General features: G+C 42.3%; 4 protein-coding genes and 1 long non-coding RNA gene across 8 annotated transcripts; 1 reads left to right on the forward strand and 4 right to left on the reverse strand.

The window, feature by feature from the left end:
• Window positions 1-549: 549 nt before the first annotated feature.
• On the reverse strand, window positions 550-6,403 carry LOC102719935 (65-kDa microtubule-associated protein 7-like). Its single transcript, XM_006649640.3, has 11 exons — window positions 5,972-6,403; window positions 4,486-4,689; window positions 3,477-3,734; window positions 2,859-3,074; window positions 2,619-2,774; window positions 2,379-2,538; window positions 2,142-2,293; window positions 1,918-2,005; window positions 1,594-1,667; window positions 1,411-1,485; window positions 550-1,317 (listed from the first exon to the last, which is right to left on the reverse strand). Exons 1-11 carry the CDS (start codon window positions 6,068-6,070, stop codon window positions 967-969), a joined length of 1,833 nt encoding a protein of 610 aa, XP_006649703.1. The 5' UTR covers window positions 6,071-6,403; the 3' UTR covers window positions 550-966.
• A 7,392-nt stretch (window positions 6,404-13,795) lies between these two features.
• Window positions 13,796-16,273, reverse strand: LOC102715285 (cyclin-J18-like). Of its 3 annotated transcripts, none has more exons than XM_015835026.2 (9): window positions 16,121-16,267; window positions 15,953-16,029; window positions 15,743-15,860; window positions 15,548-15,646; window positions 15,452-15,469; window positions 15,252-15,322; window positions 14,476-14,602; window positions 14,327-14,387; window positions 13,796-14,203 (listed from the first exon to the last, which is right to left on the reverse strand). In XM_015835026.2, the coding sequence occupies exons 1-9, from the start codon at window positions 16,229-16,231 to the stop codon at window positions 14,085-14,087; spliced, it is 801 nt and encodes a 266-aa protein (XP_015690512.1). In that variant the 5' UTR covers window positions 16,232-16,267; the 3' UTR covers window positions 13,796-14,084. The 3 variants fall into 3 exon arrangements, with proteins under 3 accessions (XP_015690512.1, XP_015690514.1, XP_015690515.1); XM_015835029.1 differs by having other exon boundaries at window positions 14,112-14,203; window positions 14,471-14,602; window positions 16,121-16,273; XM_015835028.1 differs by lacking the exon at window positions 15,953-16,029 and having other exon boundaries at window positions 16,121-16,264.
• A 1,451-nt stretch (window positions 16,274-17,724) lies between these two features.
• LOC102715561 lies at window positions 17,725-18,432 on the reverse strand. Its single transcript, XM_006651141.2, has one exon. The coding sequence runs from the start codon at window positions 18,430-18,432 to the stop codon at window positions 17,725-17,727; it is 708 nt and encodes a 235-aa protein (XP_006651204.1).
• Window positions 18,433-18,729: 297 nt separating this feature from the next.
• Window positions 18,730-21,520, forward strand: LOC107303873. Of its 2 annotated transcripts, none has more exons than XR_001549851.1 (3): window positions 18,730-18,928; window positions 21,175-21,261; window positions 21,349-21,520. It is a non-coding gene; the product is annotated as an uncharacterized LOC107303873 (long non-coding RNA). The 2 variants fall into 2 exon arrangements; XR_001549850.1 differs by having other exon boundaries at window positions 21,178-21,261.
• Window positions 21,521-22,533: 1,013 nt separating this feature from the next.
• LOC102715837 (type IV inositol polyphosphate 5-phosphatase 9) lies at window positions 22,534-25,780 on the reverse strand. The gene is made up of 8 exons (XM_040522095.1): window positions 25,707-25,780; window positions 25,391-25,608; window positions 25,113-25,220; window positions 24,622-25,012; window positions 24,276-24,460; window positions 23,424-23,532; window positions 23,167-23,324; window positions 22,534-23,059 (listed from the first exon to the last, which is right to left on the reverse strand). The coding sequence occupies exons 1-8, from the start codon at window positions 25,731-25,733 to the stop codon at window positions 22,810-22,812; spliced, it is 1,446 nt and encodes a 481-aa protein (XP_040378029.1). The 5' UTR covers window positions 25,734-25,780; the 3' UTR covers window positions 22,534-22,809.
• Window positions 25,781-26,133: the final 353 nt, after the last annotated feature.

Raw genomic sequence — 26,133 nt, forward strand, 5'->3', positions numbered from 1 at the left:
TTCTCGTTTATGATTTTTAATTACACTAGAAATACATTTTTTCATAAATTTTTTTGACAAAGCTACACTGTATATCAACATATACAACATATTTTTTTATTAAATTTCCTTAACTTTTTTAAATTCTCCTTAAATTTAAACTTAGTTACCGCGACTTACCGAAGCCGTGTCTCTGTGGAGGGCTCAGTTACCGCGGTGGTATCCACGGATAGCCCCAGTAACACGAACCCTGGTTTAGAATGCTAATCATCTGATAATCTTATTTATCTCAATAATATATCATCACCGTTAATCTCATTTTGCCTTGTGTCACGTGTCTATCGGCCTCCATCCCACAAACAGTTTTAATCCCCTAAACCACATCAACAGTTGGCAACCAACTAAAACCAGCTGCTGAAAGCACAATAATTTTAAAACCAGTTGCTCAGAATGACCGCTTCCTGGCTGAAATATGAACTACAACATTCACATCAGTATAGCAAACAATATGTGATCCAATAGATAAGTACAGGACCTCAGGTTGAGTCTGCAGGGTGAAGGCACGACACTTTGGACTGAAAATCAACACCAACCTCCTTTTCACATGCAAAACAATGATACATAGCTAAATACATAACTCCAAAAAAAGAATACCACAAAATGAATAGAATGCACAACTTAGCATGCTTCCTAACCAACCCAGTGATCAATCCACGTAAATTAAGTACAGCACCACCACAGATGTTAGGTCATATATCTACAGGCAAATCTTATCTAAATCCTGTCACAATCTGTCGTCACTCATTAGCAATGTCAACAGTTAACACACAATGGCCAACCACCATAAAGTCTTCACTGTCATCCTTCTTGCACAGAAAGTCTTTCCCCCCTAACCAGAAATGCGGGCATTTGGAAATCAGGATTATCAGAACCTCAAAAGATCAATTGTGACAAATTCTCATAAACATCCAATCAAACGATAAGATCTCAGTGCAAAACCAATGGAGAATCAGGTTCTGAGCCGCTAATGGAGGCAAAGGATGACATGCTATCTTCCTTCGAAACCGTCGAGAAGTTCAGTGGTGCGGCAGTCAGCCTCCTGTTCTCTTTAAAGTAGTTATTGTAGCGTCCAGAATATGAGCGTGGGGTTAGAAGCTCAGGAGTGGCACTGCCTGCAGAAACTCTACGGGGGGCTGGGGTCATGAACCCAGCTCCATTTCCATTTGGGTGATGGCTACTCGTCCTCCTATTAAAGCTGCTTGTCTTTTTTGGACTAGGCTTGGAACCAAAAATCAGCTCCTTCTCCTTAAGCAACAAGCTTTGCAGTTTCTTCTGGTCCTGTAGCGAGAATTATCAACACATCCAAATAGTGAGGAGTCAACTTTGTGGTCGTAATGCCAAAAGGAGAACATGATGTGGTACAATTCATACCCGGTGCCGTCTCTTGTCTTCCTCCTTTTGTACCCTTCTGAGTTTTTGCTCTTCCAAAATGGCAACAAGACGGGCCTTCACATGCAAATTCAATTTGTGATTCAGTGGAACAGAAATTCAATTTTTGATTCAATGGAACTTAGCATACTATAATGATGATAAATATGGTAGCTCACGACTTACCCCATCATATAAAAATGGCAAGTTTCTTTCATCCTCCCACGCAAATGTTTTGGCTATCAAATTGTCAATCATTGCTGCACAGAAAGTATATCTTCTCATATTATATACCAAGTGAACGAGTGACTATAGATAGATCTATGTAAGAAGCAGCTAGTAGATTGTGCTTGTGAATTAGGAAATGCTTAGTGATTATTGTTTGGAGAACATCAGTGCTTAACAAGATTTTATCTATATCGGAACCATTACAGCAGTTCAACAAATATTTTAGCAGAATGCAACAGTGTTCAACTGAAGTTACTAACAAACATGGAAACAAAGACTCACATGGTATTTTCTGAACAAGTATCCTTGCCTTCTCTGCACGCTTGAGATTTATATGGGCACCCCTACCAGCACTATACCTGCTACTATCCTGCACAAGGACACATAAAAACCTTGAAGATATTAATTAAATCATAAAAGAGATGTAAAACATATGTTGCCAACCATTCTATCTGAATATTCAGAACAATTAAAACAAAAAAGTGTCAGAGAGAAATGAATCATACCTGGTTATATTCCTCAAGCCAGGTTTCTTCGTCACAAGCTGAGAGCCACCTGTCTACTCTCTCCATGATATCTTTCCTAGTTAGGGATTCCTCCCTTGCTTTTGCTATCTGTGTTTCAATGCTGGAAAGAAGTTCACAAGGATCCACTAGACCTGGTACACGAAATTCTTTTAGAACATTCAAGATATTCCCCAACAGCAATTTTCATACAAGCAAGAGAAAGTATCAGTAATATACCAGAATCAATCAATGCAATTATCTTCTCAGGTGCCGTGCTCATGTCAGGCTCCATATGCGCATTACTGCAGATGTCTTCTAGTTCTAACCTTTTCTTAAGAACAAGCTCCTTCATTCTACTTGCTTTTTGTTTAGTTAGTCTCTCAACTTCCTCTTCTGTCTAAATATTCAAATAATTATGCTAATGAGTACAAATTACAGCTTGTAAAGAAATAAGTATCTCACAGATAGTAGCCAAACCTCCTGAATTGTCTCCAATGACAGGATATTAGGAGAAGTGATCTCTTCCTCAGTAGATCCAAGAACACCAGCTACTTTGGCAAATTGTCTCCTCTCTTGTTCAGTTGACTCCATCAAATTCCATAACTTGTGGAGCTTTTCGACGATTTCTTGCAACTGAACAAATTTCCAAATAGTTAGAGAAGCTATAAAGTGAAAATGAGACACATCTGTATCTATAGTTTTGCTAAGAGGAATCACCTTTGAAACTCTAGTCCTCTTTTCCGCTTTGAGTTTAAGGATGGTCTGAGTAAGACCTTCAAGGGTGCTATCACTGATATTCGTTGAATTTTCTGAGTTGGCCCCATGCAAACTTGGATGCACGTCTTTAACTGTGTTTGCAAAATCCATCCCAAGCACAGAGCATAGGCAGTGCACTTCATCGACATATATGAAGACCTTCTGAAGACGGTCAGACTGAACAAGGGAATGAAAAGAATTATTGCTTGTGCTAATACAACAATATAGCATTGCAAAGTAAGGATTTTAGATAACAAAAACGCATAATTTATCCTTTGAACTACATAACTAATCTTGTTCTCAGCACGTTGGATCTTGGAAGTTACAGTTTATGGTTGAAACAATAGATAAACATATAATGGCTACAGCACACAAATGTTTACATATACTTTGATGTCCACGATTCACCTTATTGTCAATATCTAGTCATATGCAACTTCCATGAACACACATATGTTAATTTTGACATGTATAGTTGAATTATTTTTAACTTTTTCTGTGGCGCGACTCATATCCACGTGATGGCTAGATTGAAGCAAGTTGAGCAGAGAACTATTCTAACTCAACATCATTAATTACCTTCTCTTTCTGTAAATTGCGAAGCTCCACTTGAAGATCAGAAAGCCTTCTGGTTGACAAATCATGATCGTCCTTGGAATGATTGACTGGGCCAATGTCATCCTGATTATTGTGATCTGAAATTTGTGCCTTTATCTTCTCAATTTGAGACTGCAAAAGTGAGAATTGTTTTATTCTTTCTTCTTTCTTTGACCTGAGATCATCCAATAGCGGCGTCACTTTGGCAAGTTGATCTTTCAATGATTGTTTTTCATCCACCTGTAGATGAACATTGCAAATTACTCAAAAATGGAGGCTACCAGTTTATGCAGATTATACAGTGAAGCCAAACATCTAAAACAGAGTATCTACAATATAATGAAGCATAATAATTCACCTTTGTTTGATGCCCTTAATTAATATATCCTAAATATGCCAAAAGCAATTAAAACAGAGGCCAGTGCATGTAGAAGTTGGGAATCAAAGGACTAACAGCTATGTTTTCTCTTTTCTTTATAAATACCATCACCAAGTGGAATTCAAATGAAAATCCACTGTACTATCAATAAATCTTTATGTTGTGTATCGACCTCATGTGTAAAAGAAAAACTAGATGCATCATCCAGGGAGACTTAAATTACAAGAAAATATATTATCCAATGATTCTTGTAGATGGTTCATAATTATAATTCTGACCAGAAAAGAAAATGCCCTTTGAATGGCGTGCTACACTACTAGTTTCTCGAATGTACCCATCAGACATGACTATGTACCAACCAAGTGACCCATCTGTGCATGTTGCAGTGATATGATCCCATCATTATTTGAACAAAGATGGCCAACCTGCTAAGTATATTCTACGAGGTGCAGCAGCATGGCACTAACAATGATTTCATACTTGTGCACAATAACCTACCAATATCTGCAGTTCTACAGACAAATCAAACCTTAGACACACAATAGGCCTAATAATCAAGTTCCTAGGCGCAAGGCCTGGAACAAGAGGAAAAAATAGAAATATAGATGATACCTTAAATTTTGGGGTACTTTCACCTATTGAAGCCACTAAAACTTTAAGCTCTGCTTCTTTGGCCATCAATGATTGACGGAGCTGGGATCTCTCAGCATTGGCACTATCAACCTTCCGACGGTACACACGCATGCACTCTGTTTCAAGTTCTAAGAACATGCGATCTTTATCTTCTTCACGCTCCCCAATCTCAGTCCATATTTGCTAAAAACAGAAAGTCATGTTAGAATGGAAATAGTTGCAATAGTTACATATAAGCTCGTAACATCCAAAGAGGAAAAATGTACAGCACCTGATCGCTACATCTGACAGTAATTTTTTAGAAAAAACATTTGCATATTTGATGCTTTTATTTATCTCATTGACACAATGACAAACTGACTAGAAATTGTTATAGCCCATATAATTTCATGCCACAAGGAACAAAAGTCTAATTTGCAGGCTTTTGAAGAAGCAAGCTCACTGCTCAACCACAGACAACGCTGAATGGGGACAGAAAATGGAACTCAGATAAGGATATAGTGCATACAATATGGGCGTGGGTTTTATCTACAGGGGTGGATAATATTCACAGGAGAGCTACTAACTTCTCAAGAAGTATATAGATGTGTTATTGCATACCCTAACCAGGCCCCACTTCACTGGACAGAATTAGTGGTGGAATTCAATTTGTTTTTATTTTCTTTCTGCAGGGTTTTTTCTGGAGTAAAGAATATGGGGCATAACATTAGAGGATTGCCCTCTCACTTACAATTCCCAATTTCGAGCACGCCTGATGCTATTAAAAACTTTTTATATTGTGATGCTCATTGACACAATAGCTCATATAAATACTAGCGAACATAATATTTCTGATTCGTGGTACATCAACAGTGGTACCACCAGAACGCTCCTAACTCAGAATCTATATGAGCGGTACTACTCCAAGTCCTTCAGCTCCAAGTTCAGACTTAACAGTAAGAAGGAAAAGGAAATCGTCGCATCTGCTTTGCTTTCCGTTAAAAAAAAATACCAAGAAGAAGCTCGCAGTAAATCAAAAGTTTACCTTTTAAGAATGAAATCAACAAAGTTGTAAGCAGAAGCAACAAACTCCTGCTGTTCTCAAATCCTAGCATCTGTTCAAAAGAGCGAACCTTTTTTGGTAGAGAAAACAGTATGCTTGCAATTCACGAAACCGGAGGAGTTGAACTTTTGAGCACAAGTTGGACAATGCGTGCCCGTCTTGTAAATAAAACACACAATTTACGGGAAAAAAAAACACCAGTTCAAAGTGGCTCAAACTCTGTAATTTTATCCAAAAAACAAGCAACACAATCCCACTATTTATACAATCTAAACAAACAAACGAACGAATCAGGCAAGAAGTACCCTCCTATTCCTTCCAAAAGAACCTTCGGTTTCTTCTTAAATCGGACGTATTCTTACAAAGATACAAAATCAGGACGCCATGGCTGCACTGCACATCCTTCCCGCAGAGAAAACGCACCTCAAGCTCGCGCAGCAGCCTGCCGCACGGCGTCTCGAAGCTGACGCTGCTCCTCACCGCCTTGTCCGTGCCGTACCCGGCCAAGACCATCTCGCCCATCTCCTCTCCCACTTCTCTCTCTCTCTCTCCCTCCAAGGAGGAGAAAGAGGAAGCGGCTAGAGGCAAAGGAGACGCCTTTCCAGTGCCTCTTGCTCTCCTTCTTCCTCGCCTCCCTCCTCCTCCTCTTCTCTTCTCTTCTTGGTTCTTGCTCTTGGCCCAACGACGACAATGCCGCTTCTCGCCGACCGGGACGGCAGCAACTCTCTCTCTCCCCTCCTACCCTCTCCTTGCAGCAACCCGCTATTCTAGAGAGAGAGGGAGGGTAGAAGCGACCGGAGACGACGGGGCAGCGGTAGTTGCTGGACCATATATGGATCTCACTGGGCACAGTTGGTAGCAGAAGGGAAAGAACACGAGGTGATAAGGGTGAAGAAACCGAGAGGTAGGAGAAGACCAGAGGGAGCCACCTGTAAAATGTAAGAAACTTTTGGGGTGCTTTGGGTGAAAAGAGTAACAAACAAATCTCCCCGTTTGTGCGGTTTGGGGGACAGCTTACCCAATAATTTCGTCACCGAAGTGTGGTGACAAATCTGAAGATTTGGACTTTACACAAACACAGAAATTTTACAGCTTTTACCTTTTTATTTCAACAGTTAACATATATCACAAAAGAATGCTTCTTTGTGCTCCATCAACTCATTTTTCCCTTTTTTTTAACAAGTTTGATTTTATATGGAAGAGTTGGGAAGAAATAACAAATTTTACAGGGAAATGGGAATTTTTTGTATGTGCCAGATTAGTCCTTAAGGTCATTCGGACTTAAAAGTTGGCTGGGTTCATAAATGAATTGCCCACAGAGGAGGACATTCCCTGAAGAAAACTGATAAATGACAGGTAGAAGAGTACATAAATTAAATGACAGCATTGTTGCCTGTTCTGAAGCGCGCGAGATTGTGACCTTATGAGCAAGAACTACCTGGAATTATGTATGATTAATGTGCACATAAGTAGGAAAGTTAGGTATCGCTAATAAGGGTTTACATGTCATTTACTGCACAAGTAGAACAGATGAGCCAAAGAGATTCTACTTTAGAGTGAAAAAAGAAATATCTCTAGGAATCACAAGCTGGTCTTCCCTATGAATCACATCTACAGGAAGTTTTGGCACCTCGGATGTTAGCCCTTCACCAACTAGAGGTTAGGCTAAACACCACCTAAAAGAGTTAAATTTCACCAGTTTAATTAGCTGGGCTTTGTTGTAATGTATAGATTGCAACAGGTCACTCCTGGACCCAATCAATAGTGTAGATTATGTGTGTCGAATATTTGTAAGATCTAAACCGTACAATTACATCAGTGCATTACTGCAATGTCGCTAGGAGTAATTACACTGAACACCGAATGACAACAAATCTAAGGCATTTGTTTTGATGCATGAATTTTCGCAGCTCCTGTGAGAGCATTAGACTGTTTTTTTTTTTGGTTCAAACCGCCAAGAATGTTCATCCCTATTGACAGTTTGTGCCGACCATTAGGCAATATACAGACAGAGTTGACTAGAAATATATGGATGCTTGTAGTTGCCTGTGAACGAAATGAATCTGAAGTTCAGAGCCTACATCATCCACATGTACAGTATGACGAGACATGCCCCATGTGATGCTGAGGTCAACCTCAATAGATTAGCAAAAGCTATGGAGTTTAGAAGTAAGTAGAGTGATCTAAACAATGTACTAGATCTAGGCTCACCTGCCCTTCCAGTGCTGAATCCATGATTTCACTGAAGACTCCTTGCAAACTGCCAGATTTGAGTGTTACCTGCAATGCTTTCATATGAAGATCCTGCACTTCGCACATATTGATTGCTCTGGTAGCTCTGGTCTCAGTACTATGCTACTTCAATTTCTAGATTTTTTTTCCTTACAATTTTTTGTCTCTTTTTCCGTTCCCTTGGCCATGCTTTATTCTTCACAAGAAAGGATTGCCAATTCGCCATGTGTTGTCTACGGCAGTGAGGTGAGCAGTCTCTCTGCCATGAAAAAATTCAGACATTTCTCATGGTACATTGCTTCAATATTAATTTCTGCAATGGTACACCATCGCCGTCTCTCCGCTAGTTTGGTCAAACAAACCAAACCAGTTCAGAGTGCTTGAACTGATGCAGGAGTATCCAATCCAAGTATTACTAATAGTACTATCTTGTCACAATTCACACATGCTTATTTCATCAAAGTTTTCCCTTTTTTTTAAAAAAAAATGTTGTTTCTCTGGAGCTAGTGTTCGTCTGTATTGCAGTGTGTGTTTGACTACAAATATTCATGAACGCCAACATCTCCAACCTCTGAGAAAGAGAAAGCAAACTGAGCCATGCATGATTGTTTTTGTTGTGATCTTTCAGTTGTACAGATGGACAAGGAACGAGAGGACAAATGTATTATTATCTGCCATGCTTGATGCTCACTCCTGCGCCTTTGGTTGAGGGAGCAATTAGCAATAATACAGTACTTTCAGAAAGAGATTAACACACGTAGGACAAACTTGTAGTCCTATGAACCTGGAGAGTTATTAATTCATGGCAAATATGCACGGCCATTTTGTACTTTTTTGAGTTAATCTTTGTGTACGTAATCTCAAAAAAAAAATCTTTGTGTACGTCCCTGTCCAACGGTACATTGGTGGGCAGCCTGCAGAACAGGTTACACTATAATCCCTCCATCCCAATTTTTTGTTTTATCTCGTTTGCTTCAAAATACTCCCTTCATATTTTTTTTATATGACGCCGTTGAATTTTAGGTCCACATTTGACCATTCGTCTTATTCAAAAAAATTATATAATTATTAATTATTTTGTTATAATATGATTTATTATTATAGGAACTTTAAGTATGCATTATAATTTTGCATATTTGGATATAAATTTTAAATAAGACAAATGGTCAAACGTAATCCTAAAAGTCAACGGTGTCATATATATTTTATATATAGAGAGAGTAAGTTTTAATCCAGCAATCAGTACACTGGGGTTTATAGAATTAGTGAACAGATTTATTGGAAGTAGGAAATAATTGTGTTGATATTTAATAAAGTGTAGGGTATTCTAATATTTTCGTTTTTTATTGGTATGTGTGAGATAGGAAAATATGAAATTATTTTGGAACGAAGGAAGTAACTTCATGTGCATATATAAACTTAAGAGATTTTTTCTTTTATGTTATTTTGTGCTAAGTAGCTCAATGGTATGTGATAATTATTCGAGAATACAAATAAATTAATTAAATATTATAAAATTGAAAAGTGGATTTAAAATAGTTTTTTTAGAATTTCATATAGAAAGTTTTTACGGAAAATTGCATTGTTCCTCCTTTGAAATACAAGATAGTAAAACATAGTAACAGGAATACAAGTGTAAAATAAAAAACTATAAACACGCAAGAAAAATAGAGTAATGAACATTTGATGGATCACATACAAACACAGGAATTAGAGAAGAGATAGCGACTCAAATGAAAGTGTCCAAGAGATTTGACTTCATGCTAATTTTCCTCCAAAATATTCCCCTCTTAAGCCATTTCATAGTAATTTCGTAGAGTCCTTTGAATCCCAATCTTTTATTTCAAAGGACTAAATAGAATATCCTACATATTTCCTATGTTTTCCCTCCATCATTCACTTCCTTCAAAAAAAGCAGGGCCGGAAGGAACCTTTTTCATGTATGAGAAGAATGTGATTTTGTTTACATCTGATCAGTTGATCAATCTGGAAAATTACCGAGGCATCAAACTTTTCTGCGCAAATGTTTGTGACCACTGATACAAATCAATACATGCGTATGCACTCTTCATTTGGTGCATTGAGAAGAGATGCAGAAAATTGCCATCGCCTCAATTGGTAGGTGGTGCAACAGAAAGAATGAACAGATGACTCGTATGGTTTTCCAGTGAAGTATCGGTGTGGATGAAGTGTGGGATAAGGCAAACTTCAGCTCCAGCCTACACATCATTCGAAAGTTGGCAAAAAATTTGTGAGTAACAAACAACGCTTTGGATTGTCCCCAAATCCAACCATTTTGAGACCAGAAAAGGCTATCATTACTGGTGTAATCTGGACCCCTCAGGCCAATCAATCCAAATTAAAGTAAATCAATCCAAATTAAAGTAAATCAAACACCCCAATCATTTGATTTGGTTGCTTAACAAATGATCATATCATTATCTTCCCGGGGGACCTATCATTTCCATAATTCCAACCTAATTAGCTCAAAAGTTTTTCTTCAGTTGTGGCAAACTGGCAATGGCATAGCTAGCTTTTCTTGCAAATTTTGAAGCCAATTATGTTAAGGCTGTAGATGTCATTTTTTTAGGTCACACTCTTAGTAGTGAGTAGACCTTGTGTCACTGTCTGCTACTTTCAACAATGCATGCATGCCACACATCGGTATACACTAATACTAGTATATGCATGCAGTTTACACTGCGGAGAAATACAGATGAGGAGAGAAAAAGAAAGAAATGTGACCCCCTACCTGCTTCATATACACCTTTCACATCGCCAGCTGTAGTTAGTTCATGGAATTATCATCAAGCCAATGAGAAACCACTGAACAAAAACACCTTTTAAAAAGGAGCTATACGGAAAAAAAATGCAAATGCCTATACGTATGTAAGTATCTATCTGCACATTGACAATGATTAGTACATAATTTGGACAGTTCAGATCAATTTGCTGGATATTGCAGTTACAATTCTTCTTTTTTTTTTGTTTGCTATAGTCAATCATTAGACAATCATTTGTCTGTGGGTATGTATATAGATGGTCATCGATTATTTATTCCAGGTCTTTAAACAGTTAAACTATGAACCTGCAGCTATCTAACACATGCAGAAGCAGTTCAGGTTCATCAGTAAATATCTATTTCTTTTCCCAAATAACATGAAATGGGTAGTTAGTTACAGGCTACATATGTGGGCTAAGTTTCTTGTATTGCAATACATGCAGCAAGGAAGCATCTCAACACCCTATCTCCAGAACCAAATACATGCAACTTCTAGGTTGCAAGTACTTTGCTTAAAACAATTAAAGTTTCCTTTCCTTTAAAATTGTCTTCTGCAACTCAACATTTTCCCTACCTTCTACAGAAAAGAACTGAATATTGAAACACTAGCATAATAATACATCACCAATACTGGAACTCAAGAGGTGACAGTGAAATAATATTTATGTTTTTTAGTGTAAGAAAAACTTGGGCTTTGTGTAATTGGTGAGTTTAAAAATGTCTTAGCCTTCATAATAATTAAAAAGCAAAATTGGGGAGGGAAATAATACATGACAGGATAAGGTGATACTATTATAGAAGGTTATAAAGAAGAGCATTTTTCTATCCTTAAGTAGGTATCATGAGGTATCATTGTTTTCTATGTAAAATTTGGTAAATACCATGAGATACCATTGTTTTCTATGTAAAATTTGATAAAAATGTATTAAATTTTACATAGAAAACAGTGGTACCTCATAGTACCTTCTCAGGATAAGAAAAATGCTCTATAAAGAAACAAACAAATCATGGGACTAAGCATTCTGCTTAGTTTAAAACTTACACTAGTCAATGCCTCAAAGGTTAAACAACGCAACAAGGCAATAATATGTTACAGATGCGACAAAATAATCTTGGTGGTTTACTTTACTTTACTGATACCTTCCAAGCTAACATGAACTGATTTTTCTCCATCATTAGGCCGATAAAACATATCAAATCCTACGCACTAGGTCGTTAATCATGATGGCTTGTTCTTCATGTAAACAAAAAGGGCCCGCTAGAGAATAGAAATTTAACTCCACAGAATGGACCAGGCGGATATTAAACAAAAATAGCTTATTTCGTTGACTAAAAGTGAGATAAAATTTATCATCAAAATCCCCTGTCTGAACTCTGAAACTGCTCAAGAAAATAGCACTAATAAGATAGATGTAAGAGCAAAGTAGAGAGGGACGCAGGAGCTGCAAAAGCATACACTCGTGGCCCATCTTGCCGAGCTGCCGGCCTTCTGCAATTTTCAGGTGGGACATCTTAATCTGACGACAAGAATCGTCTCTTTGCAAGCTCTTTTTCCTTCTCTTTTTTTTAGTTCAGCGAGGGAGAGAGAGAGAGAGAGAGAGAGAGATTTCCGACGAAGTGCTCTGGTTGGTGATCCTGGTTTAAGGATGTTGAAGCGCACGCCATCGCGGAAGCTCCCGTGCAATGATTTGACAACGCAAAATGGCGTCGAGATGTGATTCAGTCGGTTGCAGCATATATCAATTCGGCTGTGATGTAATAGTTGTAAACGCAAATAAAAAAAAACTTTAGATTCAGAGGGGACACGGAGATACGAAGGATAGTAGAATTTAATCTTAATATTAGATATAGTAGAAATTTGAAGGGGTAATATCGTCCTTTTTATTAGGATCTTTATTGTAGAAAAATTATAAAATATTGCTAATTAAGTATTTAACAAAGTATAAAAATACTCTTTTTCTATCGATAGTATAATACTACAGTAAAATGCACCGGAGAGTTTCCCATGAAGTAACGTTGTTCATCACATTTCAAATAATTCTTATTATCAGAAAAGTTTTTCTTGGTTTCTGATTGTCTCTAGATACACGGAGCAAGCTCCAAACACAGTGTTAGTTAAACAATTGTAATTAGAGAGCAAGTTGCATGCTTGGACACTGACTTCACAACAGATGTGTTCGACGATATCCCTTCAGCCGTGTTTGTTCCATTCGGCCGTACAGTGCCCGGATGCAGAAAATGATTGGAAGTTGCTTGAGAATTTTCAATGTTTATCAGTAGCTGGATGCCTGATTTGATGATCAATAAACTCGAAAACACGTTTGCTTGCTTCTTTTCTCCTCAAGAGAATGTTCAGTATCCATTCCAATGGCTTGCTGTAGGATGTAGCAATACTCTGATCCTTACTGATCAACTACTCCTGGGGCCCCCTGTATAGTTCTATTGTCTTTTCATTCGTCAACTAAATAGCCTTTTAAATTATCCATCGGGTTTTCTTTTGAATTAGAAAAAAGATAATAATCGTTGATTTCATTATCATATCTGATCTCATGAAGAGTTGACGGGTCATCTCTCCTTGATATGCTGAACAAAATCCATCTATGTACTATTGTTGTATATTTATATTATACTCTCTCTGTTTCATATTATAAGACTTTCTGAATTTGTCTAAATTCATATATGTATTAATGTATAGGTTTTATATATGTATCTAGATTCATTAACACACATATTAATCTAGACAGGGCCAGAAAATCTTGACACGGTTCATAATTTTGACACGGTATTGCACAGTTCAAGACTGGAAACCAAAACTCAAACAACAGGTGAAAGTAAATTGATAGTCCCAAATGGACATGAGGAAACATCCATTCGTAATATCGACGTACCATTGGCACAGCTGCATCAGTCGCATAAACAGAAACATCAGGAGAAACAATACTTCTGGACATGTTTACAGAATTATCAGTGAGCATCGTTCTTCAACATATGGCAATGCATCTACAGAATTGCTTGGTAAAATGAGGCACTCATGAATATTACACCCTTATCTTTTCTCTTCTTATGCTTATAAGCTAAAATTCAAAAAATTTAGCCTTAAATTTAGAGTTGATTTTATGATTTTTTCATCAAAGTTTATTTTTCAGTTTTACTTTTAGATTAGTAAAAACACATACATAAAAGTTTTACTTATATATTATTTATCGTTTATAAACATGTTATTTGGCTTCTAGTGAAACGACCCCCTTAGCTGATTGTAATATCCAATCATGGGAAATGCCTCCTCTGACGTGAACTAGTTAAGTCATGGGATCTCAGTCCCCAATCACCGAAATCAGTTGAACCGTCATATGCTTCGATTCCCTTGCATTTTCAACATTTTGGTCTCAACAATGGCAGATCCAGACGGGCTACGCGACCTTCTAAAAACATGTACAGCGATACTTACAGTTACATGACAGTACTGCTTACAACAGCAAAACTGGGACTCATGCTCTACGCATAAACTATTCACTACAAGCCTCAGATATTGAAACCTCTATTGCCCTTCTGTTTCATTTCATCTGGCTTAAGCACGTGCATTAGAATAGTCAGAGCAACCTTCATGATTTCTTCTTCATCATATGACGTTGTAAATGTGACTGCCAAGTGCAGATATTGAAGAAATTAGGAACAAATCCTCTTTGCTTCACTATAGAAGGAAATCACCGAACTAAGCAATGCAGTTCTTCTTGACCATACATAATGTGCTGCCAAAGGCTTACCCCAAGGAAGGATCGGAAACTCCCATCTCTGCTTAGGAACTGATATTACATATGCAGTAACCTGAAAAGGAATGAGGCAAATCATGTAAATCATAATTTGGGAGTCTACACACAATCTCTGTAACAGAATGCTATATTAAATACCATACAAGAGCTGAAGCAGCAAGTTGACAGGGAGAGTTAAAAAGCCATGAACTATCTTCAGTCTCATAAAGAACATCCAAAATTTCCATGCAAACATCCATATTTAAAAGATCACCTACTTTTGATATTTCCCTGGCAATGAACAAGAAAATAAGCAGTCCATCATTAGAAATTATACGGTTAAAAGTTTCTCATAGATCAGGAAGTCAAGAAAAAGCAAATGCTGGTAGTTTAATACTGATATCTAATTGCTAATACTAATACAGGTCGGTAGGATATTTAAAACAAATGATACCCTGTCAGAAATGTCTTTCAAGGGAAAAGGACCATACGGGAAGAGTGAATGAAGAAATAAAACACTCCATGATTTTCTAGGGTAACCTTGTTTTTATGTTATTGTTCGCTTCCTCAGAATACGAGTGAATCATGAAACAATTTTTAAACATGACTGAGATATCTATACTGATATGACACATTTAAGCATTTCGAGTGCAACAAATTGGCAGTAAAAAAGTAAAAGCTGCTACATGCGCTGATTATAAAAAAACTAAATGCAACATATTCTAGTGACCAATCAGTACACATGTCTGTTGCATGATATATCATATACTATAATTCACAAATACATAGATGTGGATTGTGAACCTCACAAGTAATCGAATCTTTATATTAGGTCCAAAGGTTCAGTTTGAAGCTTCATCGCCTGGCCCTAAGGCCCTAAAGATGTGGTGTGTTAACTGTCAATTGCGAACAATCAAAGATATTAAACAACTCAAAGAACCTGAACTGCACGAGAAGCTCTTCTAGGTATGTAAAAGCAATGTTCAAGGACCCAATGTTGTACTCCACTACCTACAGAACCCACAACAAGGAGATTTTTTTTTAGACAATGGAAGTAAAGAGGATAATGACAAGGGGGGAAAGATTATAATTTATAAAAATATAGGAGAACAGATCATGTAGTTATATACTTAGCAGTACCTCCATGAACACCAGTTCCTGTGGCATTACAGCAAACACCATTAGTCACCACAAGGAAAATTTGCAAACAAGGAAAGCAATGCATTGATAACTCACAGCATTGGCGAAATCGCGGCAAGTGAAATGCTGGTCTGCGATGATGCGATCACCGAGCGCCTTGAGGCTCTTCACCGAGAGCGGCTTCAGCTCGTGAATCTTAACAGAACCACGAGGCGAAAAAAAGACTGTAATTCCACCTATCATGACAAGTAAACACATAGCGTTTTGCTCAACTCATGCTCACAGTATCACCTTGCTGGCGATCCACACCGCGACGAGGGCGAAGAGCTCCAGGTTGCTGTCCCTCAGAGGCTCGAGCAGCCAGGAGCTCACAGCTCGCCCACCCCGTGCACCACAGAATCCCATCTTCCTGCAGCGAACGGTTCAATGAAAAGGAACCAATTAACCCCCCACAAACCGAGACCTTAGCTTGCGCCGGGGGCACCCGGCCGCGGCGGTCACCTCGGGAGGGAGGGGAGGAGGCGATCGGCGAAGAAGGAGAGCGCGGTGTACTTGACGACGGGCCGGAGGTCGAGCCGCTAGAGAGAAACCGCAGAATAGGCCGCAGGGTGAGGTGAGGTGAGGCTTACGCTGGAGCCTGGAAGCGGAGGAGGGCAGGGAAACGCGTACCTTGGAGGCGTGGAGGAGGAACTCGAGGAGCCGGCGGCGACGGGAGGGGCCAGGCCACGTGCTTCCCGCCGTCGCCACATCCACTGCGCGGTCCTCAACCTCGGTTTCCATGGTTGGTGGCGCGCGGGAGCGAGCAGTCGGGACGCCGCGCCGGCGGCGAGAGAGAGCGGAGGCGACCGGACACCGGAGGCACTCCGGCTGCAGGCTGGAACAGGCACCCGGATTTGTTTAACGGCCCATGTAGAAGAGGACAGCCCATTTCTGCTAGCATGGCCTATTGGGCTTTTGAAGATGGACTCTGTGATCAGTGATCATCCTTTCAGTGCTAAACTGCTAATCTAGTCTAGGGATGGCAATCACGTCCGTTGCTCCGATCATCCCTGGGAAAAACCTATTAAGGTTAAGTATGTTCTCCATTTAATATTTATCTAGGGTTTATTTCTAGCCGCCGCCACCCACACTCTACCATGTCTGAGGCTGCTGGCACCAATAATCCAGGGCACTAGAGTTATCGCTGACACCATCCCACTTCACTCTATCGGATGCTGCCGACTTACTAACTCTCCAGACCAGCACAAGTATCTCCTGCGCGTGAAGAGCTAGAGACCGAAAGGCACCAGCATCGTGCGTCATGCCTAGCTCATGTCCATCCTCTCCTTCACCAACTACAACCCTAGCACCGCATCTATCCATCCCTCTACCGAATCTCCGTCCTGCACACATCATTCCTTCCTCCCTTGCCTTTGGTCACCACCAATCTCCTCCTGTATCTCTAGTGTAAGTTATTTTACATTCTCCTCCATTTTGGTTGATTATGTTCCCGATATAGTCTCTTTAGGCATCAATCTATTTTTCTTGTCTTGATTGGCACTATTGAACCAATGGAAAGATTTGAAGTATGTTGTTTGATTGTATCAAACTTTGCAATTTGAGTTTAAGTTTGATTGTGGTACTACGGTGGTTGTTTTGTTAGTGGGTAAACGAACACATCCGTGGGTGACGGTCATGAGTAAGGTTTCTTGTGTATGATATAGTAACGAATATGCGCGCGAGCAAAAATTCTCTCAGCAGCACAGGTATAAGTAGGCAATACCTATACCCGGCATGTCCGATTGATATCCCTAGTCTAGTCTAGTCTAGGTAGGAAAAATAAGCATACATTTACATTGTGTTAATCTTTTTGGGATTACACGAGACGCGCGTGCACACCGCACACGCCACCACTCACGTACTCACATACACAGAACTCACACATCCACAAGTATGATCCTTAACATGCTTTAGACGAGCGATAAATCATTGACCTTAACTTTTGTTGACAACACAATCTTATGTAATATTCGTGGATATTAGAATTTAAATTCCTATTGACATTGTATTAGGAATTTAGGATGTTCGTAATGTAAATCTTGATTCTTTTCATATTTTTTAACGCCCATCTTTAATTCAAAATTGCATTTCCATGAGTTTGCATTTCAAATATACAATTCTATCGCATACAGGCACTAGAATTATGCGCTGTACCTGTACATTTATTTGCTAATCTGCAAAATAAACCAACATGACAGAAACAACTATTGGAATGGGAGTTTTTGCTTGGCTGTTCAATTATCAAATTCTGAGGAGAAAGACCGCTCAAACTCGGCGTCCATGAGGACGCCCGCCATGACATGGACGATCGCCTGGTCCTTGACGATATCCACGCACTCCGACGGCACGCCGTTGACGACCAGAGCGCCGTCGTCGTCCCTCCTCCAGGCGGAGATCCTCATCCCAGACACGGACTCTAGGACGGGCGCCACCGCCACCTGCTGCCTCCTCCGGCGCAGCGGCGCCACGTCCGCGGCGCGCAGGCGGCGAGGGACGGCGGAGAAGCCGAGCACGCGGGAGACGACGGCGTAGGTGGCGTCGGCTTTCCCCTCGGCCACGCTGTCGTTGGGGAGCAGCCCGAGGACCCGGCGGAACGACTCCGGCGAGGGCACGAAGACGGTGAACGCGAGGCTCCTGGGGAGCATGGACACCATCATGTCGCCGAACTCCCCCAGGCCCGTCGCCGCCGTGGCGCCGCCGCAGTAGCCGGCAATTGGAGGCGAGGACGACGAGGATCTTCGTCTTGTTGCGACGCCGCGGCTGACCCGCGACGGTGGCGGCGGCAACGAGGGCGAGGTGGAGAGGAGAACGAGGGCGAGGAAGAGGAGCGTCACCGCGAACGCGCCGGTGACCCCGGCATGGAGGAGCTGCCGTTCCCCGCGCAAGAAATGCCTCTTCTTCCTCCTCCTCGCCGTCAAACTCGTCGAGACGGGCTCCTGCATGGGAGCATCGGACCGCCGGTGGTGACCTGCCGGCCGGCCGCTCAGATCTGGCATCCTCGCTGCCGGTGGCGTGTCCACGCCTCCAGGGAGTTGAGTACGTGCTGCGTTGACGTGGAGGAGATCGAGGTAGGCGGGAAAGCTAGCTTCTTGTGCAGCGTACTAGCGTGCTCGTGACGCGCGCGCGCCGGGACAAGACAAACTCATCGGGTGGAACGCGCGCGCCGGCCCGGTCCAGCACTATGATCATTGGGCCTCGAGACTATATGGCCCTAACTTTTACAGGCCGAGTGGGCGACGTATTGTGGGCCACGCGAGCAGATCGGGATCGGTGATTCGTGCCGGATCCATCGCCGTGCAACTGCGCGAGCGCGACGAGGTGGTCGCCGTCTTGCCGCCGATGCTTCCCCCCTGGTAGCAGACTAGCAGTGCCTGGACGACAGCGACGGCGGCCTCCGACCTGCTGCGGCGGACTGCGCGATGGCTGCGTGACGAGCAGGTAGTCAGATACTCAGATACACAAAACTGCCCCCTTTTTGGAGAGATTTGTTTTTTTATATTGTAAATTCGATTTCAATTATATTTGTTATTCTAACCTATTGTCATTGATTTAGACGATATCATACACACTAATGAATATCAATATAAATAAATGAGTTGACAATAAAGACAATACTAAATCATCAAATCTATTTTTCTCTCTCTCAGGTTTACGGCTTAATCTTTTCGTTTTTACTTATACTTATAAACTTAAATTTGATTGTTTAACATTAAATTTGGAGCTGATTTTGATGTTTTTTTATCATAGTTTACTTTTTAGCGTTGGTTTTTAGATTGCCAAAAACACGTATATAAAAATTTTATTTGTAAATTAATTTTCAATTTTAGATATATTGTTTGGCTTTTTTTTATTCTATCACCCGATCGATAACCCCTAGTAGTTCAAAAACACGTATATAAAAATTTTATTTGTAAATTAATTTTCAATTTTAGATATATTGTTTGGTTTTTTTTTATTCTATCACCCGATCGATAACCCCTAGTAGTTCTTTGTCATGGTTGACGTTGTACTTGTACACGTCCCGAGCTGGTTAGATAATACTCGACCTAACTCTAAAGTCTAGCTCTCGATTTTGGCCTGAGTTGGTCATTGATCGCAGGGAAGATAAGAAATTTCATGGATTGAAAAAGCAGTCACCGCATGATGACGCTGTCCCAGACCTTCCAACTTCCAAGTGCCCTAGCAGCACATTCTGGAATTCATTCATCACTTTTTTTTTTTTGGCTTTTGGGATGGTCATATGCATGCATATAGTATACCATAATTCAAGTTTTGTACCACATTATAAACATTTCTATATTGATTCTCATGTTTTCAATAATTACGATGATTTCAAAGCAATCATATGCTTAAAAGAGGAATATAATCAATTTAAAATTTAAAAATTAACCAACTAAAAAAACTTTCAATATTTTCTTAGTCTATCCTAAACACATCAAAAGTATTTATACTCCTTTTTTAGAACCAAGTACTTCATGCAATCGTCCAATGGACTGTATTTCGGCGGGACATTTAACTTTTTGCCTATTTTTAAAAATGGCACCTAACATATTTGCCACCCGCTATCTATGACACGTGGGGCCTTATGTGTCTATAACATGTGGGCCCAGTGACAAATATGTTAGTGTTATTTCTAAAAATAACAAAAAAATAATTATTCCGCATTTCAGCATGCTGGAACCCCTGTCTGCCTGTCACCCTACCTTATCCTTCTACTTTACTCTCCAGTCTATACCACCACCAGAACATGCACTTGCCCTGACATGAAAGCATCCAGAAGCTTTGTAAGGGTTTTTCAGGGCAATGTAACATACACACTGAATTATTGATGGCGCTGGGCCATGTTGATTGGGAATGACGAAATAACCTACGGCTGCCACTTATGTACAATTCTACATACCTTCTGCTATCCAAATTCATATCTTTCAATCATACAGATTCATAATGTTTGCTACTTAGCCCTGCCAGACTCTTTGAGATCGAACCTGTCCATGCTCTGAACTCAAATTCAGAAAAGCTTGCACGCTCAGCTTCGAGTGCTTTTTGTATCATCTGGTTGGCACAGAGCGAGACATCATGCGACATTGGACTACGTGTATGGCTGTAGCAGGATATTTTGCAGGGAAAGCAAAGAAGAATTCAGACTTCTCTAGACCGCCTCTTTCCTCTTGCCAGTTGCAGTACAGTGGTTGCGAGGGAGTTGACCTAAGAGAAGCCCAGCCTGAAGATCAGGCAGGGCCTACCAACTTGCCATTCTTCAGACCAAGCCACTTGCTCAATCTGATAGCAGTCTTGTCTCCTGTAAAAAATATGCTCGCAATCTTTTGCCTGATGTCATGGATGAAAGATGGTATTTGTCATCTACAGCTATTCCATGCAATACGGTTGAAACATAGAGTTAGTACATAGTGAAATTCAGCTCAGGCTCTCATAGGGAACCATATAAAAGAATGCAACTTGTCCAGGAGCTGATATGCTGATGTGATTGTTGAGGGATTAGGAGTGCAATATTCACTAACAAGAAAGTTTCTTTTGTGCTGATTGAACTTCTATGTTTGAATGATTAACAGAATATAGAAACATTATCTAGTTACTTATTGGTATGTCCATCAACGGCGCTCTGCTCTCATGGGTCTAATGATTTCTCCATTTCCCTCGAATAAAATTGGACCCTTATGGTTTAGCAGGTGTTAGGTGATGATGTAAGATGATTGCTAATTTCTTTTATCACAAACGATAAGAGCTTCATGTGGTTATCAAGCAGGAGCATGGTCAGTGGCCCAATACTACTGTATTTTAAGATGTTTTTTTAAGACATGCCTCGATTTAATTACTTTGTGTTCTGGGAAGAATTTCAGGATGCACCTTGTTTAGGACCAAATATCAATTATGCATCAATCAAACTGAAGAATTACGAAGAAAGCAAAATGCTGATCAGTTGTACACACATTGTTTGCTTTTGGATTTGCATTTTATTTTTTTACCATTCTTGAGGAATTAACAAAACGTACTACTTTTTAATGATTATAAATTTATCCTTTTTAGTGTAAAAATTCAGTGTATTCATGTAGTAGATATATAATGGATAGCTAGAGATGCTAAAATTTTACACTAAAAATTAGTGCCTCTAGATATAATTCTCAAGAACCATAAAATTTATCATTGAATTTATATTCGTTATAGTTATAGCCGTTGTTCATATATTTTTAGAACTATGTTTTGCATATATTACCTTATTTCTGAAGAAAACATTAAGGACATTCATACGTGGAGGTACAATCTCGTTCGAGTAATCTAACCTTTTAATTAACGTGCTAATACAACTACAAATACGTTAATCACAGGAGGCAGAAAAAGCATATTACATATGGCCTCACATCGATGCCTGATACAGACAAGATCACGGTTATCTCGCACTCTTCAAGAATCAAGACAGCAAACCTGTAGTCAGCACCCCTTGTCTTGGTCTTGGAGCATTTTTTTCATTTGTTCTTGCATAATACTGACAAACAGAAGGAACAAGCAACAGGGAACAAGAAGAGGGGACAGTCTTAGCGGAGCCCTTGAATTTGGGCGTGGATTGAGACCAGAAACCACTACCACTAGTAGTGTGTAGTAGTGAGCAATTTGGGGGTGGCCCTTGAGGCCATGGCAATGCCACAGTAGCTCTTTTTGCAAGGCATTACTGTGTAAACATGTACAAGTAAATCCAATGCCGGATAGAAGAGGAATAATATTAGAGGTTCAGAACACCCAAGATCTGACGGGATTGTGTCGCTGAATGTTTCTCATTTCAGAAATAACATCCACTTGCTTCGCCATTTTAATGACACTTGCTTTAGATACTCGCCACTTGCATTGTGTGTGTGTGTGTGTGTGTGTTTAACTCCATTCATTTGTTAAGCTACCAGCTTGAAGCAGCCAAAAGCAATGCACAATAAAACTTAACGTTGATTTGTGGCCACATATGCAAGTCCGATCGACCCTAGCTAAGGTTTTACAGTGACAAGTTGTTTTAGCTGTCCATGCAAAAAAAAAAACTACAAATTCTTAGAGAAATTTTGATCTGGTATTGTGAATTTCTGATCATGGAGAGTACAAATGTGGTTACAGAAAGTCAGGAACAAGGGGGGAAAACATCTGTATCCTAGCTATACTGCAGATTATATACGATATATACGAACATTACTCAAGACAGAATAATCATATACATTTCTCTGATTATCTCTCTAATCTCTCTTCCTCTCTGTACCCTTGGATCAAACCAAAGAGCATTTCATCATCTTCTTCCTTCTCTCTCTGTGTTTATCCGGTCTGTCTCAAATGGTGTCGCCGAATCTTGCGCTGCTGGTGGTGTCGTCCTCCCGGAGCAGGTCGGCGGCGGAGCTCCTCCTCCCGCCGTCGAACCTCTCCGACAGGAAGAAGCTCCGCAGCGAGTTGAGGTTCCTCGGCGCCTCCACCTCCGCCGCGAAGAGCGCGCGCACCGGCCGGTGGTCCGACAGCCGCGACTCGCACCGGTCGTACCGCTTCTGCTTCAGCCCTGCCCCGCGCCACAGTATCCGATCGCACCTGAAAAAGAACAAAGAACGGCGGCGCCGCCGGCGGTCAGCCGCAGATTTCGCGGAGGCGGGTGCAAGCAAGTGACCGGCCAATCAATCCTCCGTAGCCGTACTTACCATGCCGGAGCCCGACGCTTCTCGCCTTTCTTGCCCAGCGACGCGCAGCCGTAGTAGGTGTCGGAGTTGGGGTAGTACTTGTACGTCGGCGAGAACGAGATGGCCCCCTCGTTCCAGCCATGGAACGCTCCTCCTTCCGACACCACCTCACTTCGCAACTGCAGAGAATCATCCGCGCGCGACAACACGTTCAGCATGAAACACAATTAGCATGACTCTAATCAGTTTGGAGATCGTTTGGATTCATGCGTGCATGCCTGGTCATTCTCGAGCAGCGTCTTCCAGTCCTGCCTCTCCACCAGCAGCCTCGTCTTCGCCTCCGGCAACGAGATCCTGTAGTTGAGGTCCCCGAGCAGGATCACCCGGCTGCATGCATCCATCCACAAGAGTAAACGAAGAATCGATCAGTAAATCAACCATCAGATTAGTCAAAACCCGGCCTCATGATTGCTTTGATCTGGGCTGTCTTCGTCGATCGTGAGGATGGCCGGTGAAACGAACGACCAAAATTTTCAAAAAGCATGTCAATTAGTTAATTACTACAGTCTTAAGCTGATGCAAATTTTATACGTGCTGCAGATCTATCACCGGTGTCGGTATATAAAACAGAGACTGCCGAGCAGATATTTTGTAGTGATTTGGACCAAGTTAATTAACCGTGTCTAGTTGTCTACTGTATGCCACGTATGCATATCCCACGTACACGTTTACTGCTGATGACTATCTTATATATGCTACGCAAATCCCAGATACGGCAATACCTACCTACTCTCGATTTACCATTGCCGTGGACGGTTCAACCACCGGATTAAATTAGTGTGTTTGCCATCGTGTAACAGGCCGTAACAACGGTCGCTGTATGGTAATTGAGCTGATGGATATGTACGTACGTTCTTGGGCGTGTCAGCTCAATGCTTCTAATTTCCAGCCCTTTAATTAGTCAGCCAGCGATAGTGATGTTCTAGTGCATCGATTTTCAGCGAGCACGAAAAATGTTTTTTTTTTGCATGCTAATAAGAAAAAAAATGTTTTTTTCCTCTGGGGAAAAAATAAAAATAGGATTTTGACGAGGTCGATGATCAAGTGGGAGGTGTCTGCAGTGTGCTTACTCGTGGTCTAGAATCTTCTGGGGCAGGTTGAGCGAGTGCCCCCGGGGGAAGGTCGTCCGGGCGAGGATCTCCGTGGCGTCAGCGTTGCGGTGCGCCTCGTCGCCGTCGCGGCCGCCGGACGCGAGGTGGCAGCACACCACGCAGAAGCTGGTGTCGTGGAGCCAGAACCTGACGGACACGGCGCCCTGCTCGTCCAGGCACAGCAAGTCAGGCAACCATGCATGGTGGCGACCGACCGATCGATCGATCGATGCCGTGCGCGTTGGACAATCCGCGCGCGCGGCGAGAGTGGCTGGGTTCAATTCTGAATCGAAGCAAGTGCGTGAGGAATGCTTGGTTTGGTTACCTTGTTGCCGAGGCAGCCCATGACGCCGCAGCCGACGCAGGAGACGCTGGCGCGGCGGACGAAGCGGGCGAGGTCGCCGCGGACCCAGACGGTGAGGAGGATGCCGACCATCTGCTTGCTCACCACGCACCGGTAGTCCCTGGCCAGCTCGCTGCCGCCGCCGCCGCCGTCACGCACCGGGTGAACCTTCTGCGGCGCCTGCTTGATCTCCCCTCCGCTTGCGCCGCCGCCGCCGCTGCCGCCCTTGGCCTCTCCTTGGTCATGGGAGCTCGTCGGCGCCGCCGCCGACCGGTTCAGCGCCGCCCGCACGAGCTCGTTCCAGCGCATGCCGACGCGTTTCTTGTCCGCGCCCAGCACGTTCCGCGCGCTCAACGGCACCACCTCCTGGAAGCTGCGCCATTTGCATGCAACCATCAGCTTGCTAATCTGCTGTTCGTGGTGCGGCCGCCGGCATGGCCGAGCTCTCCACTACTGCACATGTGGTCGCTTACCCGAGGACATAGACGTCGTAGGCGGGGTTCCTCGTGTCGAGCCAGTCCGACAGGTCGAGGTCCTCCGGTGGCGCCACGCCGCCGACGTTCCACGTGCTCGCGAACAGCCTACATGCAAGCCATCGACGACGGCGCGCGTCATCGCAAGTGAGATCAACGACAACGAGATGCCAGCAGTAGCACAGCCAGCTAGTGGTGACCGGCCGTCCGGCCGCCGCGCTGCTACATCGTACGAAAGTTGACCTTCGACGGTGGTGGTGATCACCCGTGCGCCATACCTGTACTTGAGCGTCTTGCTCGCTCGCTGCTGCGGCCGCGGCCGCTTCACCCGGCGGCAGGCGTCGGCGTCGGGGCTGCAACCATCAATATCAAACAACTCCACCGGCGGCGCCTCGCCGTCGTAGCCATCCACGGCCATCGGGAAGTCGGCGACGAAGGCATGGCTGCCCGACGGCTTCCTGAAGAGCTTGTTGGCCACTAGCCTCGGCCAAAGAACCTACGACGCCAAACACGAAGAGTTAATTAGCCACCACAGCGCCATCAAATCTCACACTAACCTCAAAGCTATATCCAACCAGCCCCTAGCTAGCCTACCTCCGCTTGCCTCTGGTTCTCTAGCATGGTAGGTAGCTAGCTAGCTTGGATCGATCGATCGTGGAGACGACGAGCTCGGAGGAAGAGAACGAAACTTCAGGCGAGGAAGAGGAAGGCGGCTTAAATAGGCGAGGGGGCGGAAAGGGACAAACAAAAGGAGTCGAGTCGCACCACCCCCCCCCCCCCCCCCCCCCCGCCGGCCATGTTCATGCACACGGTTAACCAGCGGTGGATGGGATGGAAGATGGATTGGATGGATGGATGGATGCATGCATTTGCATGGCGCGCGCGTGCGGTGAGGCGGAGAAAAAGTGAGACCGCGAGAGGGAGGGGGTGGTCGACTGTGGATACCAGCGCTTTTGACTGCAAAAGGGGTTCTTATCCTGCCAGGGGATTTCATCCTCCTATATGCTTTTACTTATCAATG

Source organism: Oryza brachyantha, chromosome 3 (assembly GCF_000231095.2).
Source record: "Oryza brachyantha chromosome 3, ObraRS2, whole genome shotgun sequence".
NCBI classification, from domain to species: domain Eukaryota; kingdom Viridiplantae; phylum Streptophyta; class Magnoliopsida; order Poales; family Poaceae; genus Oryza; species Oryza brachyantha.

Bases quoted from the DNA above. Each gene is read 5' to 3' on its own strand.
- LOC102719935 (XM_006649640.3), bottom strand. From the start codon at position 6,070: ATGGGCGAGATGGTCTTGGCCGGGTACGGCACGGACAAGGCGGTGAGG. The intron at 2,539-2,618 runs GTTTGGCTACTA...TTGAATATTTAG, and splicing joins CATTGGAGACAATTCAGGAG to ACAGAAGAGGAAGTTGAGAG. The intron at 1,668-1,917 runs GTGAGTCTTTGT...CTTTCTGTGCAG, and splicing joins ACTTGTTCAGAAAATACCAT to CAATGATTGACAATTTGATA.
- LOC102715285 (XM_015835026.2), bottom strand. From the start codon at position 16,231: ATGGAAACCGAGGTTGAGGACCGCGCAGTGGATGTGGCGACGGCGGGA. The intron at 16,030-16,120 runs GTACGCGTTTCC...GTTTCTCTCTAG, and splicing joins TCCTCCTCCACGCCTCCAAG to CGGCTCGACCTCCGGCCCGT. The intron at 15,861-15,952 runs GTGACCGCCGCG...CGTTCGCTGCAG, and splicing joins CTCCTCCCCTCCCTCCCGAG to GAAGATGGGATTCTGTGGTG.
- LOC102715561 (XM_006651141.2), bottom strand. From the start codon at position 18,432: ATGCAGGAGCCCGTCTCGACGAGTTTGACGGCGAGGAGGAGGAAGAAG.
- LOC102715837 (XM_040522095.1), bottom strand. From the start codon at position 25,733: ATGCTAGAGAACCAGAGGCAAGCGGAG. The intron at 24,461-24,621 runs GTAACCAAACCA...CTGGACGAGCAG, and splicing joins TGGGCTGCCTCGGCAACAAG to GGCGCCGTGTCCGTCAGGTT. The intron at 23,533-24,275 runs GTAAGCACACTG...GGATGCATGCAG, and splicing joins CAGAAGATTCTAGACCACGA to CCGGGTGATCCTGCTCGGGG.